Here is an 18176-nt window from a genome sequence, read left to right as displayed (position 1 = left end):
GAACAGACACTTCTCAAAAGAATACGTTCATGTGGCTAACAAACATATGAAAAAAAGCTCAACATCACTGATCACTAGAGAAATGCAAATCACACCAATCAGAATGGCAAATATTAAGAAGTCAAGAAATAACATGCTGGCAAGGTTGAGGAGAGACAGTAATGCTTTTACACTGTTGGTGGGAAGGTAAATCAGTCTGACTACTGTGGAAGATGGTGTGGTGATTTCTCAAAGATCTATAACCGGAAATACCATTTGACCCAGCAATTCCATTACTGAGTATATACGCAAAGGAATATACATCATTCTATTACAAAGATACTTGCACATGTACGTTCATTGCAGCACTATTCATAATAGCAAAGACATGGAATCAACCCAAATGCCCATCAGTGGTAGACTGCATAAAGAAAATGTGGTACATGTACACCATGAACTACTATGCAGCCATAAAAAAATGCGATCATGTCCTTTGCAGGGACATGGATGAAGCTGGAAGCCATTATCCTCAGCAAACTAATGCAGGAACAGAAAACCAAACACTGCATGTTCTCACTTGTAAGTGGGAGCTGAACAATGAGAACACATAGACACAGGGAGAGAAACAACACACACTGGGACCTGTTGGGGGTTGGGTGCAGGAAGAGAGAACATTAAGAAAAATAGCTAATGCATACTGGGCTTAATACCTAGGTGATGAGTTGATAGGTGCAGCAAATCACCATGGAACATGTTTACCTATGTAACAAACCTGCACATCCTGTACATGCACTCCAGCACAGTCATTGTCTTCATCTACTCCCTGATTTATTTTGGTCATTTGAAATATTTACAATATTTCTTTGTTGAATTTCTCACTTTGTTCCTCTTTTTTTTTTTTTTTTCTTTTTTTCTTAGATGGAGTCTCGCTCTGTCGCCAGGCTGGAGTGCAGTGGCACGATCTCAGCTCACTGCAATCTCCACCTCCCGGGTTGAAGCGATTCTCCTACCTCAGCCTCCCAAGTAGCTGGGACTACAGGCGTGCACCACCACGCCCAACTAATTTTTGTATTTTTAGTAGAGACAGGGTTTCACTATGTTGGTCAGAATGATCTCTGTCTCTTGACCTCGTGATCTACCTGCCTCAGCCTCTCAAAGTGCTGGGATTACAGGTGAGAGCCACTGCACCCGACCTGTTCATCCATTTTTATCTTGACTTATGTGTGCATTGTTATGGTAGCTGTTTCTAATTTGTTATCACGTTATTCATATACCTCTCTTTATGGTCAGTTTCTGGGGATTTTTTTGTTCACTTTTGAGTCATGTTTCTCTGTTTCTTCATGTTCTTTGAAGCTTTGCATTGGTGTATGCACATTTGAAGAAACAGCTCCCTCTCCCTATCTTCCCAGACTAGCTTTTATAGGGAAAGACCTTCACCAATCAACCCAAATAGAGATTCTAGGGGCCTGTCAAACCTTCTCTGTAAAGTGTCTTATCTGTATTTGTGTGTGCATATTTCTGATTAGAGAGATCTACTGGTTTCTGTTTTAAAATATCTTGTAATCTGGCTGCCCGCGGTGTCTGTCTGCTATACTATGAGTTCTCTGATGCAGCAGGATGACAGTCAGATGTTTTTTATCATGTTTTGTTCTTAAGATATCCAGAGTATCTGGAGTCCCATTGGCATCCTGGGTGGGAAAGACAAAAACACATTTCTTGGGCATCTCCCCGAAAAATTAGAATGTTGGACACATACTGCACTCCCTTCCCTCCCTCCTGAGGGAGAAATCTAAAATTGCCCATCTTATTTTTATTGCACTGAGCTGTACCAGTCACAGATTTTCTTTGTGCTCACCTTCTATTCAGTGACCCAAACATCCAAATATGCAAGTTCCATAAGTGCTCTGAGTGAGGTGAGACAAATACCAGTTCCTCACACAGTGTGTCAAAAGGCCCAGATGTGTATGAATGCTCCACTCCTTCCCTTTCTATGAGGGAGCGGTCATAGGCCAGGGTGTTCTCTCTTGGTACTGAGCTGAAACAACTTTGGGAAGGGGTTGTCATGGGTCAGGTGAAATTACTCTTCTTATCCATTTCAGTGCAACTGTTCTTGGGTTTGTGCTCATCTATGGTTTTACAACATCTTACCTCTATTTTGGAAATCTCATAGAGGTATTTGGATCCAATCATTGTTAAATCAATGTTTCTGTGGGGGGATTAACAGGTAGGACTTCCTATTTATGATTTTTCTGTGCTTGCGATCATGTCCTAGTGTTTTAGAGGTTTTTATGTACCTTGATCTAAATTACATATCAAAATATGGAAATATTCATTGAGCTGTATATATTTGTGTACAAAATTCTCTTTGTAATTTACCTCATTAAAACTGGAAACAAACATGTTAAGAAACTTCAAGCCAAAGCATATACTGTAATTGAAGTTCTCTGCGTTGGTGTCCAGTGAAGAGCCTGATAGGGTGTTGCGATAAACAAAAACTATTGCATAAATTAATTCCGTGTCAGTCTTTTCACAACTCTTTTACTACATTCAAACACAGCAGTTCTCTTTACGGCTTTCTCATCTTTTATGTGCAAATCTGTTTCCTAAACATGCTGTACTACTTGAAATGAGAACAAGATTCATGTCTCCAGTACTGTAACTTACCCTCAAACACTGCACGAAGCTTACCTCGTAAAGGACAGGAGGGAGATCCTTTTACATATGTTGGGCATGTGGAGCATTTCACACAGAGAAGGTTTTTTTTTTTGTGCTGCCTCCAGTTCTTTTTTCATGGTGGATTTCAAAATCTTCAACAATAGCAGAAACAATAAACTGTACAGTTGTCAGAAAAGAGTAGGCACTGTAGGGGCACTGGTCAACCCACAGATGAGAAGTGAGATGACTGCCCTTTCTGTCTGGTGGAAAATATAAGCCTTCAAATGCAATGATATGTGTAAAAATGATGTGAAAACTGAATTAGGACGTTAAAGCAGCCTCCAGGAAATTATGTATCAAGGATATTTTAGACAAGAGATCCAACTGGCTGCAGAGCATTGAAAAGGGTATGTATGTTAGAGAATCAGACCATGATGGGGACCGAATAAAGATTACAGTCCAAATGAAGGCCAAATTGGATTATAGTCCAAAGCTCCATTTGGACCACATGGGCCCCAAAAGACATGGACATTGGTTCTCAGCTCACTGCCCTTGGTGAAAAACAGTTTGCCTCAGAAAGGAGCAAAATTTCCTGAGAGAACCCATTTTGGTTCTTGGCTCAGAAATACTGAAGGTTGGGGAAGGAGGGGCTGCTTTCTCCCTAATCTCATGCTTCCATGAGGAATAACTCTCAAAAGAGACAATCCTGGCCCTTCTGTACATACCCTCAGCTACCCATAAAGAACTGAGTTATTTGATTGGTGAGTGTGGGAGAATGCCATAGGCATTCTCAAGTGCCCAGAACACTTTTAGAAAGAGATCACATTCAGGCCTGCTTTCTGGGCTGCACCCTATATTTACCAGGTTAGGTTTTGTACCTGTTAAAAAAACTGGGACAGGTAAGTTCAGTTATGGAATGAAGCATTAGAAATAATGTTGATGGTAGGTATTGAAAGTCACATCCTCTATTCCAGTTCTCACAGTAGTAAAAAACCTAAAATTTTTGATCTTCATGTTCCTAACCACTTTAAATATCTCTGAGTTATATGTGATCTGGGTAGAGGAGATGTATGTTATTTACTGGGCTCCCAGACCCATAAGACTGGAGTAATTAATGGATTGATATTGATATAATGTGGAGCAGCTTTAGGATTAGAGGGTTGTCTAGAACAGGTGCATTAGGAAACCTGTGAGATGGAGGTTAAAACAGGACTAAGACCAGACCTTTATGAATAATGATTATAAAATAATAAATTCAAATTTAGGCAACATTAGGTATCCAGTCATGTATAAAATCCATTTTCCATACCAAGCTTCAATTGCATTTCATAAGCAATGCTCTCTTTTTTCCCTGGGAAACTGATGGGATCATTAGTTGCCATTTAGTTTAATAATGCATCATTCTTTTTTGATTCCAATGCTCTTTTATTTGTTTTTTGTTTTTTACTTTCCAACTTTTATTTTAGGCTTGGGGCACATGTGCAGGTTTGTTATATGGATAAATTGTGTTTCATGGGGGTTTGGTGTATAGATGATTTCATCACCAAGTTAATAAGCACAGTACCCAATAAGTAGTTTTTTTGATCCTCACCTCCTTACCTCCTTACATCTTCCACCCCCAAGTAGGCTCTGGTGTCTATTCTATTCTTTGTGTGTATATATACAAAGCTCCATTTGGACCAATGTTTAGCTCCTACATATAAGTGAGAACATGTGGTATTTAGTTTTCTTTTCCTGCATTAATTAGCTTAGGATAATGAACTCCATCTCTATCCATGTTGCTGCAAAGGACATGACCTCTTTTTTTGGCTGCTTAGTATTCCATGGTGTATATGCATTACATTTCCTTTATCCAGTCCACTGTTGATGGGCATTTAGGTTGATTCCATGTCTTTGTTATTATGAAAAGTGCTGTGATGAACCTACATATGCATGCGCCTTTATGACAGGAAGATTTGCATTTTGAGGGGTATACACCCAGTAGTAGATTGCTGGGTCGAATGGTAATTTTACTTTCAGTTATTTGAGAAATCTCCACACTGCTTCCCACAGTGTCTGAACTAATTTACATTTCCATCAAAAGTTTTTAAGTGTTCCCTTTTTTCTGCAGTCTCACCAGCATCTGTTATTTTTTGACTTTTAAATAATTGCTATTCTGACAGGTGTGAGATGGTATCTTATTGTGATTTTGATTTGATTTATCTAATGATTAGTGATGTTGAGCATTTTTTTCATATGCTTGTTGGCTGTGTGTATGTCTTTTTTTGAGAAGTGTTTGTTCGGCCGGGCACGATGGCTTATGCTTGTAATCTCAGCACTTTGGGAGGCCAAGGCAGGTGGATCACTTGAGGTCAGGAGTTTGAGACCAGCCTGGCCAACATGGTGAAACCCCATCTCTACTAAAAATACAAAAATTAGTTGGGTATGATGTCTCAAGCCTGTAATCCCAGCTCTTCAGAAGGCTGAGGCAGGAGAATCGCTTGAACCCTGGAGGTGGAGGCTGCAGTGAGCCAAGATCGCGCCACTGCACTCCAGCCTGGGTGACAGAATGAGACTCCATCTCAAAAACAAAACAAAACAAAACAAAACGAAACAAAAACAACTGTTTGTTCATGTCCTTTGGCCATTTTTTATGGGGTGTCTGTTCTTTTTTAATTTGTTCATGTGCCTTATAGATTCTGAATATTAGGCCTTTGTTGGATGAACAGTTTGCAAATATTTTCTCCCATTCTATAGGTTTTCTGTTTACACTCTTCTTTATTTACTCTGTTGAAAACTTTTGTGGGAAAGCTCTTTATTTTATTTGGTCCCATTTGTCAACTTTTGTTTTTGTGGCAATTGCTTTTGGAGTCTTTGTCATGAGACCTTTGTCAGGGCCTTTGTCCAGAATGGTATCTTCTATGTTTTCTTCTAGGATTTTTATAGTTTTAGGTCTTAAACTTAAGTCTTTATCTTGACTTGAGTTTTGTATATGGTGAAAGGAAGGGGTTCAGTTTCAATCTTCTGCATATGGATAGTCAGTTATCACACCATTGACTGAATAGGGAATCCTTTCCCCATTGCTTGTTTTTGTCGACTTCATTGATGAACAGATGGTTGTAGAGGTATGGCATTATTTCTCAGTGCTCTAGCCTATTCTATTGGTCTACCTTTCTGTCTTTGTACCAGTACCATGCTGTTTTGGTTACTGTGTTCTCGTAGTATGGTTCAAAGTCAGATAGTGTGATGCCTACAGCTTTGTTCATTTTGCTTTGGATTGCTTTGGTTATTCAAACTCTTTTTTTTTTTGTTCCATATGAATTTTAGAATAGTTTTCTCTAATTCTATAAAAAATGTCTTTGGTAGTTTGATAGGAACAGGATTCAGTCTGTAAATTGCTTTGGGTGTATGGCCATTTAAACAATATTGATTCTTCATATCCATGAGCATGGAATGTTTTTGCATTTGTTTGTGGTCATCTCTGCTTTCTTTCATCATTGCTTTGTAGTTCTCATTGTAGAACTCTTGCCTCCCTAGCTAGCTATATTCTTAGGTATTTTATTATTTTGTGTTTATTGCAAATGAGATTACATTCTTGATTTGGCTCTCAGCTTTAATGATGTCAGCGTATAGAAATGCTACTGATTTTTGTACATTGATTTTGTATCCTGAAACTTTGCTAAAATTGTTTACCAGATCAAGGAGCTTTTGGGCTACAACTACAGGGATTTGTATGTATAAGATCATATTGTATGTGAAGAGAGATATTTTGACTTCCTCTCTTCCTATTTTGTGGCCTTTTCTTTCTTTTGTCTAATTACTCTGGCTAGGACTTTGAATACTATGCTTAATAGAATTGGTGAGTGTGGACATCCTTGTCTTGCCTGGTTCTCAAGGGGACTGCTTCCAGGTTTTGTGTATTCAGTACGATCTTGGCTTGGGTTTGTCAATAGATAGCTCTCATTATTTTGAGGCATGCTCCTTCGATGCCTAGTTTGTTGAGGGTTTGTAATATGAACGATGTTGAATTTTATTAAAAGCCTTTTCTCTGTCTATTGGGATGATAATGTGTTTTTTGTTTTTAGTCTGGTTTTTCTTTTTTTAAAATTTTTTTCTCTGCCAGGTTTTGGTATTAGAATGAATCTAGTCTTGTAGAATGAGTTAGGAGTCTCCCTGCCTCAATTTTCTGGAATAATTTCAGTAGGATTAGTACAAGCTCTTCTTTACATGTCTGGTAGAATTTAGCTGTGAACTATGTGGCCCAGGGATTTTTCTGGTTGATTGGCTTTTTATTACTGATTCAGTTTGGAAACTTGTTATTGGTTTATACAGGGTTTCAATTTATTTCTGATTCAATCTTGGGAGTTTGAATGTTTACAAGAATTATCTATTTCTTCCAGGTTTTCTAGTTTCTGCGCATAGAGGTGTTTGTAATAGTCTCTGAGTGTTTTTTGTATTTCTGTGTTGTTGGTGGTAATGTCACCTTTGTCATTTCTAATTGCATTTATTTGAATCCTCTCTCTTTTTTTCTTTATTAGTTTAAGAAAGTCTATCCATCTAATATGTTCTTTCAAATTACCAATCTTTGGTTTTGTTGATATATATCTTTTTTACATCTCAATTTCACTCAGTTCAGCTTTGATTTGGTTACTTCTTCTTTTCTGCTAGCTTTGGGTTTTGTTTGCTCTTGTTTTTCTAGTTCCAATAGGTTTGAGGTTAGGTTGTTAATTTGAGATCTCTCAAACTTTGTGATGTGGGGATTTAGTGCTATAAGTTTCCTTCTTAACATGTGTTTAGCTGTGTCCCAGAGATTCTGGTATGTTATATCTTTGTTTTCACTAGCTTGAAAGGTTTTCTTGATTTCTGCCTTAATTTCTTTATTTATCCAGAAGTCATTCAAGAGAAGGTTGTTTTTTGAATTTGCTGAGGATTGTTTTATGGGTGATATGTGGTCAATTTGAGAGTATGTGTCATGTGCAGATGAGAATAATGTATATTCTGCTGTTGTTGGGTGGAGTGTTCCTTAGATATCTGTTAGGTCCATTTGGTCAAGTGTTGAGTTTAGTTCTTGAACATCTTTGTTAGTTTTCTGTGTCTATAATCTAACACTGCCAATGGGGTGTTGAATTCTCCAACTATCATGGTGTGATTTATTTAAGTCTTTTTGTAGATTTCTAAGAACTCATTGTATGAATCTTGGTGTTCCAGTGTTGGGTGCATATATATTTAAGGTAATTAAATCTTCTTATTGAATTGAACCCTGGATCATTATGTAATTCTCCTTTTGCCTTTTTTGATCACTGTTGGTTTAACGTCTGTTTTATCTGAAATTAGAATTGCATCCCTTGCTCTTTTTTTGTTTTCCATTTGCTTGTTAGATTTTTCTTTATCCTTTCACTTTGAGCCTACAGATGTCACTGCATGTGAGTGTCTCTGGAAGTCAGTATACAATTGGGTGTATTTTTTTTTTAATCCAACTTGCCACTCTGTGTCTTTTAAGTGTGATGTTTTACATTTAAGGTTAATATTAATATGTAAGGATATTAAGAGGCTTGCTCTTAATCCTCTCCTTTTTCAATAAAATGGGAGAAAATGTATTTTTATTGTTCCAAGTAGCATTCTTTCCTTTCCCATATCATTTCCAATATTTGGATTTAAATCTGTCCATTGATATTCTCTGTCATAGCAAAAGCTTCATTCAGGTTGTTACCTTGACTTATTCTGTTATTCATGATCTAGTATCATTTGTGCATACCACATTTTAAGATTAATACTTTATATATGTGTATAACATGGATAATATTTAACTTAAAGATCCATGACAACATTTATCTTTAAGATCTGGGGTGGATTAAAATGAGAAAGACTTCTCACAGGCATTTCCACTTAGTCATGCTTTAGGGACTTATAGTAAGTAAGTATAATGAAACTCCAGACAAATAGGGATTTGGATTGATATGGGCACTGCAGTATTTCCAGGGAAGAATGGAATCTGGCATAGGTAGTGCCTCACTAAATATATCATGAATGGAAGAATGTATGATTGAATGAACAAATAAGTGAACTCTTTATGTTATATTCCATTTGCTCACTGACCCTTCCTCTGGCTTTACTACCCTGAAAGAGACCCACAGAATAATAAATGGGAAGGAATGAACTAGTTTTGATTACTCCTATTACACAGTTAGAATGAGTTCAATGCAAAATCTTTACAATAGTTAATACTTTGTGCCTCTGCCTCCATTGAGTAAAATATCTGTGTCTCATCCTTTTGGCAACAGCATATTCCCCTTCAATGTTAACCCAAACAATATTGAAGCCCATTAAAAATGATAGTGAGGTGATACAGCCCATAACCATACCTGTGTTTCTTTCCCTTTTTTACCTTATGGACACTGCTACTGCTAAGTATTGATGACAAGTTGTGTCTTCCCTACATCCCATATCTAGCTCCCATCCAGCTCACCTCCAGGGTTAGGGTGTCTCTGGCATTCTTCATTCCACTCCTGTGTGCAGCTTTTCTAAGTTCCTTTAAGCCTTCCTCTGGTTTATTGTTGATAATGAGCCACCGGGCAGACTCTAGCAGCCAACTGACCAAGAAAGAGAACAGAGGGGCAGTCGACTTTCACTTCCTCATTTCTTACATTAGTTTTTTCTTAAGATGTCTTCTCCCTCCAAGCTAATATCCACCACTTGTTTGGTTTTACCAGGAAATGTAAACTCACATTCTCTTTGACCATAACTAGAAAAATGTGAGATGACTCCTCCATCCAGTACACATTCACTGTTGGGAATGCAGACTTGGAATCGTACTGGCTCCTCTCTTACTCGGCAAATTTACCTTGGAGCTCCTGACACTGCAGCATGAAGGACCGTCACTTGTACAGATAGATCCCTGCCAAGGTCCTAGTGAGGTCATAACTTATGTCTATTCTTAATGTGTTCTTTTCCCTAAAATAAAGTCCCTCAAATAATTTATGCATGCTTAAGGCCTCATACAACTAGAATCACTCCTGGTCATATCATCTGTGAATAATCTGGACATATTAACAAGTTACTTACCTAAATATTCCTCAGTGTTCTCATCTATGTAATGGGGAGAATATTACCTTGTAGGGCTGTTATGGAGATAAGATAAATGAATGGATGAGCCTGACAGGGAGTTTGCTTACTTTTCTATCTGAACTCTTCTCTCTGTATTAAATTTGTAATCATCTCTCTAAGGTAAATTCCAAGTAGATGTCTTTCACTGAACTGGCCTTTTTAAGGGGAGAGTATAGTTAACCATCTATAAGTGTTTGCAAAGCTGATAGAAGGAAGATGGAACACTGACAAATGAGGTAAATTATCCATTTTGCCTTAATATTTTAATTGAAGAAACCATGCAGCTCTTTCTTTAGATAGTTATGAAAGTAAATTTGCTGCACCTTCTTTTCATGCAATATCACCTACAATAATTAAGAAAAAAAATCCCAAACTTCTCCATCATGTATTTTTTTCCAAGGATACATATAAAAACATAGACTACCATGGAAGATAGTTCCTCAAATGTTTTCCTGTATTGGGGAAAACATTTTTGTAATAATTCTGTTTCCATAATATTTGTTAAGGCGAGGATATCCAAGGACACTAAGAAGTCTCAGGCAATGATTCATTGCTATTCCCCATGTCATGGGTTGCTGGTTTTAGCAAATGAAAACACAGTGGCATGGATGCATTTGAATTTCTATTAAGCAGGAAAATGTTTTAGTATAAGCATGTCTCATGCAATATTTTGGACATAATTATATTAAAAATTATTCATCCCTTATCTGAAATTTGAATTTAATGGGACTTCCTATGTTTTATTCATTTAAATAAAAGAACTCTCAGGTGAATGAAATTTCATATAAACAATAAATGATCTTGAGTAAATTATGTCTCTTACAATATTTGAGATATAATTTTAGAGAAATATTTGTTGGTTACCTTATGTTGAAATTTCATTGATTGCCCTCAGTTTTATCAGGAAACTCTATGTGTTCTGCTTCTTGTATTGCACATCAAGCACAGATTATGAGAGGATGTGCTGTCAGGTTTACACAAAGAACAAAAAAAAATTCAGGTGTCCTAGTTCCACATACATTCTCATTCCAGTATCTCATTAAGACAAAAGAAGAAACAAACTCATACCTTGAGGTCAGAAAGATCACAAAGTATGGTACAGACACCACCAGCTGGAGGATATGCCAGTCTCGAATGGCAAAAGCCAGGCCTGCCAGGGTCATAAATGCAATACCAGAAGGACACATTCCCAATGTAATTCCCATGGCCTGGAATCTGTGTGTTGCCCACTCGGCTACTGGAAGAAAAAACAGATAAGGCTTTGACTTCAAAGGTGGAGTTTCAATTTCAAAGTCACAGTTTGGAAAATGTGGATCCAAAGTGTTGGCTTACTTAACATAATAGTATTTGTTATGAGGCTCATTGCAGCAATCCCAGACAAGAAGCGTAGTGAACAGTAAATGAGGAAGGTGGGAGCCAAGGCTGCACAGGTGCCAACAATGGCAACCTGGAGGTAACACCATCTGAGCACGAACCTTCTCCCAAACCTGAGAAACAGAAACAGGTTAGATAATGGGAACAATAACAAGTGGAAAAACTTAGCAAAGAGAAGGCACACGTTGAAACTTAAAAGATGTTTAACAAGTGAAACTTTGCATTTGAAGCCTTAAAGAATCAGTAATCAATGGCAGATCTCAGACACAATGTTCCCTGTTTCTAAATAAATATCAAGTAGATCAAAGCTTATTTTCCAATCTCTTAGCAGTATATTTTTGACACCAATTGAAACCACATAAGACAGAGTGGAATATTAGACATTTTAAAGTATCAGAAGTCCCTTGTACTAACACACAGCGTACTAATAACACAATGTGTCTCCTATGTACTTTAGCATAGTAGAGAGCCTGAGCAGGGCATAGCCTATAAGACATCTAAATCTAGATGTAGAAGTCTAGGACAGTGCAGGCTATGGGTATACTGATGTGAAAGGAACATCCATAGAACAATACATCAAAGTTGCTGAAGTGTTGCAGGGGAGGGCAAAAAAAAAAAGAAAAAAAAAGGAAAAAAAAGAAAAAGGGAATTTAGTGTTTTACTGTTTTCTGGGAAAGGAGTCCTCTCTGTAGACAACTGGAACAATATAGCCTGTGGTGAGGCAGGATTTCAGCTCTCACCAATGTCATTGGCATTGTATCAAAGGTTTTAGCTACTGCTATAAAGAGATTAAAAGGAAAAAATAGAAAATTAGTGATTTGAACTATTCCACCTTGCAGATGATATGATCAAGTTGGGAAATTTTAAGGAATCCATAAATAGCTACTAGAACTAATAAATTTATCCAGTTGGCAGGATGTAAGTTTACTATGAAAAAGTTAATTATCTTTACATATATGTACATAATTTACATGTAAATTATCTTTACATAAGAATTAGAAATAAATTAATAAAAAATGCATGACTTTTATCATAAACTACAAAATATTGCAAAGGGAAATTAAACAAAAGTCTACCTTAATGAAAAGCAATATTATATTTATAGATCAGAAAATTCAATATTTAAAAAATGTCAATCTTACCCAAACTGCTGTTTAGATTTAATGCAATTCCAATAGAAATCTAAAGAAAATTAGATTTCTCCCTTTTCTCACATCATAATGTAGTTCCTTGTTTTTGACTTTTACATTGGTGGAACACTATAGTATGTAATCTTTTTGTTGGTCTTGTGGTACCTAACCAAATGGTTTTGATGTTAATTCATCTTATTGCAGACAGTACTTTATTCATTCCCTTTGCTGTAAAAATTCATTATGTGAATATCTGCTTATTTATTAACCTATTATTAATGAAATTATAGATTATTTCTGATTTTAAGATATCATAAACAGTTGAGTGAGTTATTCCAAAACAATCAGTTTGATCGTAGCCTACTCTGCATATAATCACATAATATTTCCTCTTAGGTTTGTGAGAAATATCAAAATCCTTAGGTTATCTTGTCCCTTCGTCTTCAGCTGATTCTCCACTGTCATCTCCTGCCTGGCATCTCCTACCCCTTCTTTTACCACCCTGTGATCTATTAAAATTGGTCTATCTGCATTTTCCCAGGACAGTATCATAGAGGACTGGGTGACTAACTATTGGAAATTAACCCTCTGACCCTTAGCTCATTCTACATTCCATTTCCTGTCGTACATTCAAGGTTCAAATTTTCAGGTGAGACACCAGAAGACATGATGTTGGTGGATGGCAAGTGGCACTTCAAGTCCCACATCGCCATCAGGGGAGACATGGTTGGGTGAAGGTAATTGTTCCCTGCCATGTCAGGAGACATACAGCAAGGTGAATACCCCAAACTTCTCACACCACAGACTGAGATAGTATTATCCTTGGATTACTTACCTCACATGGTTCTAAAAAGCTGTTTTTTGCAAAGACAATAATCAAGTTTCTACACATAATTTTTCAACACACCACCAATGATAACTTCAAATATACCCTACAGGTTTTAGAAGAATACGTGTTCATCACACTTGGAACTATGATGTAATGACCATTCTCTGGGCACAAGCTATCAGCTCACAGTGTCCAGGTAGGACTGGACCTGGTACTCCTGGCCAAGGCTGAATCCTATGTGATGAAACGTCTTCCTTTCTATTCCCTTAGTTAACTCTTTCTCATATTTCTAAACCACATGTTGTGGTACCTTCTCTCTAAAACCTGTCTTGAAACACCCCCAGTTCACATGGAGATATCATTTCTGTGTCCTGCATACAGAGCTCAGATTTTAAAAATAGCACTCAAAACACGGACTAAAAATTTCCTTTTCTGTTTGGGGATCAAGGCAGCCTCAGGAGAATGTAATTTGCAGTAAGTAATTCTAGATGAAATAATGTTTCATAAGTTAATAAAAATGTCCTTAAAGAGAGCTGTGTTCCATACACACTCACCTGTCTGATAAATGACCGCCTAGGATGCCTCCCACCATCATTCCAGCCATGAATACAAATTTAGCAACTGAAGTCAGTGATTGAGAGTCACATACCAGATCCCACTGGAAGAGAAGGAAGCCAGCACATCAATGCTTATTACCCCTCAGTGTAACTTGATCAAAACTTCTTAGCATGATCTGCAAGTTTCCTAATATTAAGTCTCTAACTTCCTCTGTGGCTTCCTTTTTCAGCATTACCTGACCTTTGTTATTCAGGTCTCAACTTAAACATAACTTTCTCTTGGAAGACTTTCCTAAACCTATAGGTTTTTATTTCATACTAAATGGTTCTCAAACATGACCACATGGTGCAATCACTTGAAGACCTTTAAAAACTTTTAGAAACCTAAATTTCCCTCTTAGACCTTCTCATATGATTGTTTTAGGGTATACTCTGGGCATGGAGGCTTTTCTCAATTTCCCAGATATTTCTAATTTGCAATGACAGGCTGAGCATCACTGACCTAGCAGAACATTTTAACATATTATATATAAATGCTTGTTTAAACTTTGGTCTCCCTGTGACTTAAAGCATTATAATGGCAGGATGCCTTCTACTTTGAAATTCATTACTCAAAATGTGTAGGTGTCAGACATTTAATAAAGAAGCAATTAGTATTTGCTGAAAGAATGAAGACTAAGGACCTACATGTGACTGAAGGCTGGAAGCATGATTATTACTTGTGTTATTCTAAACACCCAGGTCACATACTCATGAGACGAGAACAGAGCCTCTTACCTCAGTTACGATGGTGGACGAGAAGGAGCTTCTGTCGTACACCCAGCCATCCACACAGGGCTCCATGTCTGCGTCACTTGTGTTGGTGAAGGTCCCATTCAGGTGAAGGAGCTGCCACTGAGGATGAACAAAGCGACGACACTTCTCTGGCGTCATGTTTGAGTCCAGTGGGATGGAGATTCTCAAGAGTACATCTTGGCTGAGGGCCCCAGTGTCATTGTCAGAGACAGTGTCATTGTCCAGGATGTGGACCCAGCAGCGATGGCCAGGTATGAATGCAGTGAAGTTCTCCAGCATAAAATGAAGGTATGTAGCAACAGCGAAGATTGAGAGAAAAACAGTCTGAAGGATCTGGAATCTCCACAGGTCACCAGCATGACCGAGGAGGTCCTGAAAGGCCATTGAGGTTGAACAGTTGATCCTCAAGTAGAGGCAAAATGACTGTATCCAGAGAGGTTCAAAGAGGGAAAATGTTTTCTTTCCCTAAGTCACACTAAATGTGTTTTGATCCTGACCCCACTCTCTTCTTGACGACTGTGCTTCCCCTCTGCAGCAGGACCGTGGAAACAGTTTCCTCAAGTCGTTTTGGGGTCAGATAGGTAGCCGTTTTCTCTAAAGTCACGTAAGAAATAATTTGCTCAGATACTCCCAGTCGTTTACAATGAAATGTATTTAAAATTCTACTTTTTCATGTCTTTAGTAGCTCCCAAAGTCAGCACTGGACTTTGGACTACACTTTTCTGTAAACAAACTAAAATAAACCTGCTACATGGTATGCGGTCATTCCAGGAAGCATAATTTTGGCGACTCAAAGGTGAGGTGCTTTTTTACTTCTCTGAAAACAACAGAAGGCAAGTTTTTCCTTGTTAAGTACCAATTTTTGATTAAGAGTTAATCTAAAAAAGTCGAAGTTAAACTAAAATAAGGGGACTGTGGTGCAATCCTTTCATTTTGGTGACTTATGTTCTCCTTCATGTCAAATCACACCACAAATTCACGCTGGAAATACATTGCTTGAAATGTGGACAGAATAGATGGTGATGAAAAGCAGAGGAGTAAGCTCATATGGAGGTTTACTTTTACTGGCTTATTGATTTTTCAGATAGTATTTGTGAAGACCTGTTCCATGCTAGTTCCTAAAGTAACGTGTGTGACAAGTTCAAGGATCTTATAGTTGAGTAAGTAAGAGAGAGTACATAAACAATTGCACTCCAACATTATAAATATTATGTGAGATGCACTATGTGCTGTGGAAGAATTGGAGGCAAAATATGGGAGAAAATGTCACCTTGATTAGGACTAAAATTTCTATTAAAATTTAAACCTCCTTGAAGTATAATCATTTACCATACAATTTACCCTTTTAAAGTATACAATTGAATGTGTTTTGATCATTCAAAGAGTTGTGCAATCATCACTACTATATCATTACAGAGCATTTTAATCACCACATAGGAAACCATAACCATTAGCAGTAACTCTCCATTTTTATTCACACATCCCACTTAGCAACCGCTAATTTACTTTCTGATTCTAAAGATTTGCCTATTGTGGACATTTGATTTATACATTGAATCATAAAATACTTGACTCTATATATCTGGCTTAATTCATTTAACATAATGTTTCTTTTTCTTTTTTTTAAATTATACTTCAAGTTTTAGGGTACATGTGCACAACGTGCAGGTTTGTTACATATGTATACATGTGCCATGTTGGTGTGCTGCACCCATTAACTCACCATTTAGCATTAGGTATATCTCCTAATGCTATCCTTCCCCCCTCCCCCCACGCCACAACTGTCCCCGGTGTGTGATGTTCCCCTTCCTGTGTCCATGTGTTCTCATTGTTCAATTCCCACCTATGAGTGAGAACATGTGGTGTTTGGTTTTTTGTCCTTGCGATAGGTTGCTGAGAATGATGGTTTCCAGCTTCATCCATGTTCCTACAAAGGACGTGAACTCATCATTTTTTTATGGCTGCATAGTATTCCATGTTATATATGTGCCACATTTTCTTTTTTTTTAAATTATACTTTAAGTTTTAGGGTACATGTGCACAACGTGCAGGTTAGTTACATATGTATACATGTGCCATGTTGGTGTGCTGCACCCATTAACTCGTCATTTAACATTAGGTATGTCTCCTAATGCTATCCCTCCCCCGTCTCCCCACCCCACAACCGGCCCCGGTGTGTGATGTTCCCCTTCCTGTGTCCATGTGTTCTCATTGTTCAATTCCCATCTATGAGTGAGAACATGCGGTGTTTGTTTTTTTGTCCTTGCAATAGTATGCTGAGAATAATGGTTTCCAGCTTCATCCATGTCCCTACAAATGACACGAACTCATCCTTTTTTATGGCTGCATAGTATTCCATGGTGTATATGTGCTACATTTTCTTAATCCAGTCTATCTTTGTTGGACATTTGGGTTGGTTCCAAGTCTTTGCTATTGTGAATAGTGCTGCAATAAGCATACATGTGCATGTGTTTTTATAGCAGCATGATTTATAATCCTTTGGGTATATATCCAGTAATGGGATGGCTGGGTCAAATGGTATTTCTAGTTCTAGATCCCTGAGGAATCACCACACTGACTTCCACAATGGTTGAACTAGTTTACAGTCCCACCAACAGTGTAAAAGTTTTCCTATTTCTCCACATCCTCTCCAGCACCTGTTGTTTCCTGACTTTTTAATGATGGCCATTCTAACTGGTGTGAGATGGTATCTCATTGTGGTTTTGATTTGCATTTCTCTGATGGCCAGCGATGATGAGCATTTTTTTCATGTCTTTTGGCTGCATAAATGTCTTCTTTTGAGAAGTGTCTGTTCATATCCTTCACCCACTTGTTGATGGGGTTATTTGTTTTTTTCTTGTAAATTTGTTTGAGTTCATTGTAGATTCTGGATATTAGCCCTTTGTCAGATGAGTAGGTTGTGAAAATTTTCTCCCACTCTGTAGGTTGCCAGTTCACTCTGATGGTAATTTCTTTTGCTGTGCAGAAGCTCTTTAGTTTAATTAGATCCCATTTGTCAATTTTGGCTTTTGTTGCCATTGCTTTTGGTGTTTTAGACATGAAGTCCTTGCCCATGCCTATGTCCTGAATGGTATTGCCTAGGTTTTCTTCTAGGGTTTTTATGGTTTTAGGTCTGACATGTAAGTCTTTAATCCATCTTGAATTAATTTTTGTATAAGGTGTAAGGAAGGGATCCAGTTTCAGCTTTCTGCATATGGCTAGCCAGTTTTCCCAGCACCATTTATTAAATAGGGAATCCTTTCCCCAATTCTTGTTTTTGTCAGGTTTGTCAAAGATCGGATAGTTGTAGATATGTGGCATTATTTCTGAGGGCTCTTTTCTGTTCCATTGGTCTATATCTCTGTTTTGGTACCAGTACCATGCTGTTTTGGTTACTGTAGCCTTGTAGTGTAGTTTGAAGTCAGGTAGCATGTTGCCTCCAGCTTTGTTCTTTTGGCTTAGGATTGACTTGGCAATGCGGGCTCTTTTTTGGTTCCATGTGAACTTTAAAGTAGTTTTTTCCAATTGTGTGAAGAAAGTCATTGGTAGCTTGATGGGGATGGCATGGAATCTATAAATTACCTTGGGCGGTACGGCCATTTTCACAATATTGATTCTTCGTACCCATGAGCATGGAAGGTTCTTCCATTTGTTTGTATCCTCTTTTATTTCCTTGAGCAGTGGTTTGTAGTTCTCCTTGACGAGGTCCTTCACATCCCTTGTAAGTTGGATTCCTAGTATTTTATTCTCTTTGAAGCAATTGTGAATGGGAGT

General features: G+C 37.7%; 1 protein-coding gene and 1 long non-coding RNA gene across 2 annotated transcripts in view; one reads left to right on the top strand and one right to left on the bottom strand.

The window, feature by feature from the left end:
• The window catches only part of LOC134756452 (uncharacterized), a 67534-nt gene extending 53098 nt beyond the window's left edge, over positions 1-14436 (top strand). The window contains exon 3 of the long non-coding RNA XR_010129125.1: positions 14349-14436. This is a non-coding gene — a long non-coding RNA (uncharacterized lncRNA). The remainder of the gene's footprint in view (positions 1-14348) is intronic.
• Positions 1-15784, bottom strand: part of SLC22A9 (solute carrier family 22 member 9) — a 42537-nt gene extending 26753 nt beyond the window's left edge. The window contains exons 1-6 of the mRNA XM_004051402.5: positions 14385-15784; positions 13605-13708; positions 11050-11204; positions 10786-10954; positions 9080-9203; positions 2668-2786 (exon numbers count right to left, since the gene is read on the bottom strand). Of these exons, the coding sequence (XP_004051450.3) occupies positions 2668-2786; positions 9080-9203; positions 10786-10954; positions 11050-11204; positions 13605-13708; positions 14385-14786 (1073 nt within the window). The 5' untranslated portion in view covers positions 14787-15784. The remainder of the gene's footprint in view (positions 1-2667; positions 2787-9079; positions 9204-10785; positions 10955-11049; positions 11205-13604; positions 13709-14384) is intronic.
• Positions 15785-18176: the final 2392 nt, after the last annotated feature.

The sequence above is a fragment of the Gorilla gorilla genome, chromosome 9 (assembly GCF_029281585.2).
Source record: "Gorilla gorilla gorilla isolate KB3781 chromosome 9, NHGRI_mGorGor1-v2.1_pri, whole genome shotgun sequence".
Taxonomy (NCBI): domain Eukaryota; kingdom Metazoa; phylum Chordata; class Mammalia; order Primates; family Hominidae; genus Gorilla; species Gorilla gorilla.
The sequence above is the reverse complement of the archived record's forward strand: the minus strand, read 5'-3'. Positions and strand labels throughout refer to the sequence as shown.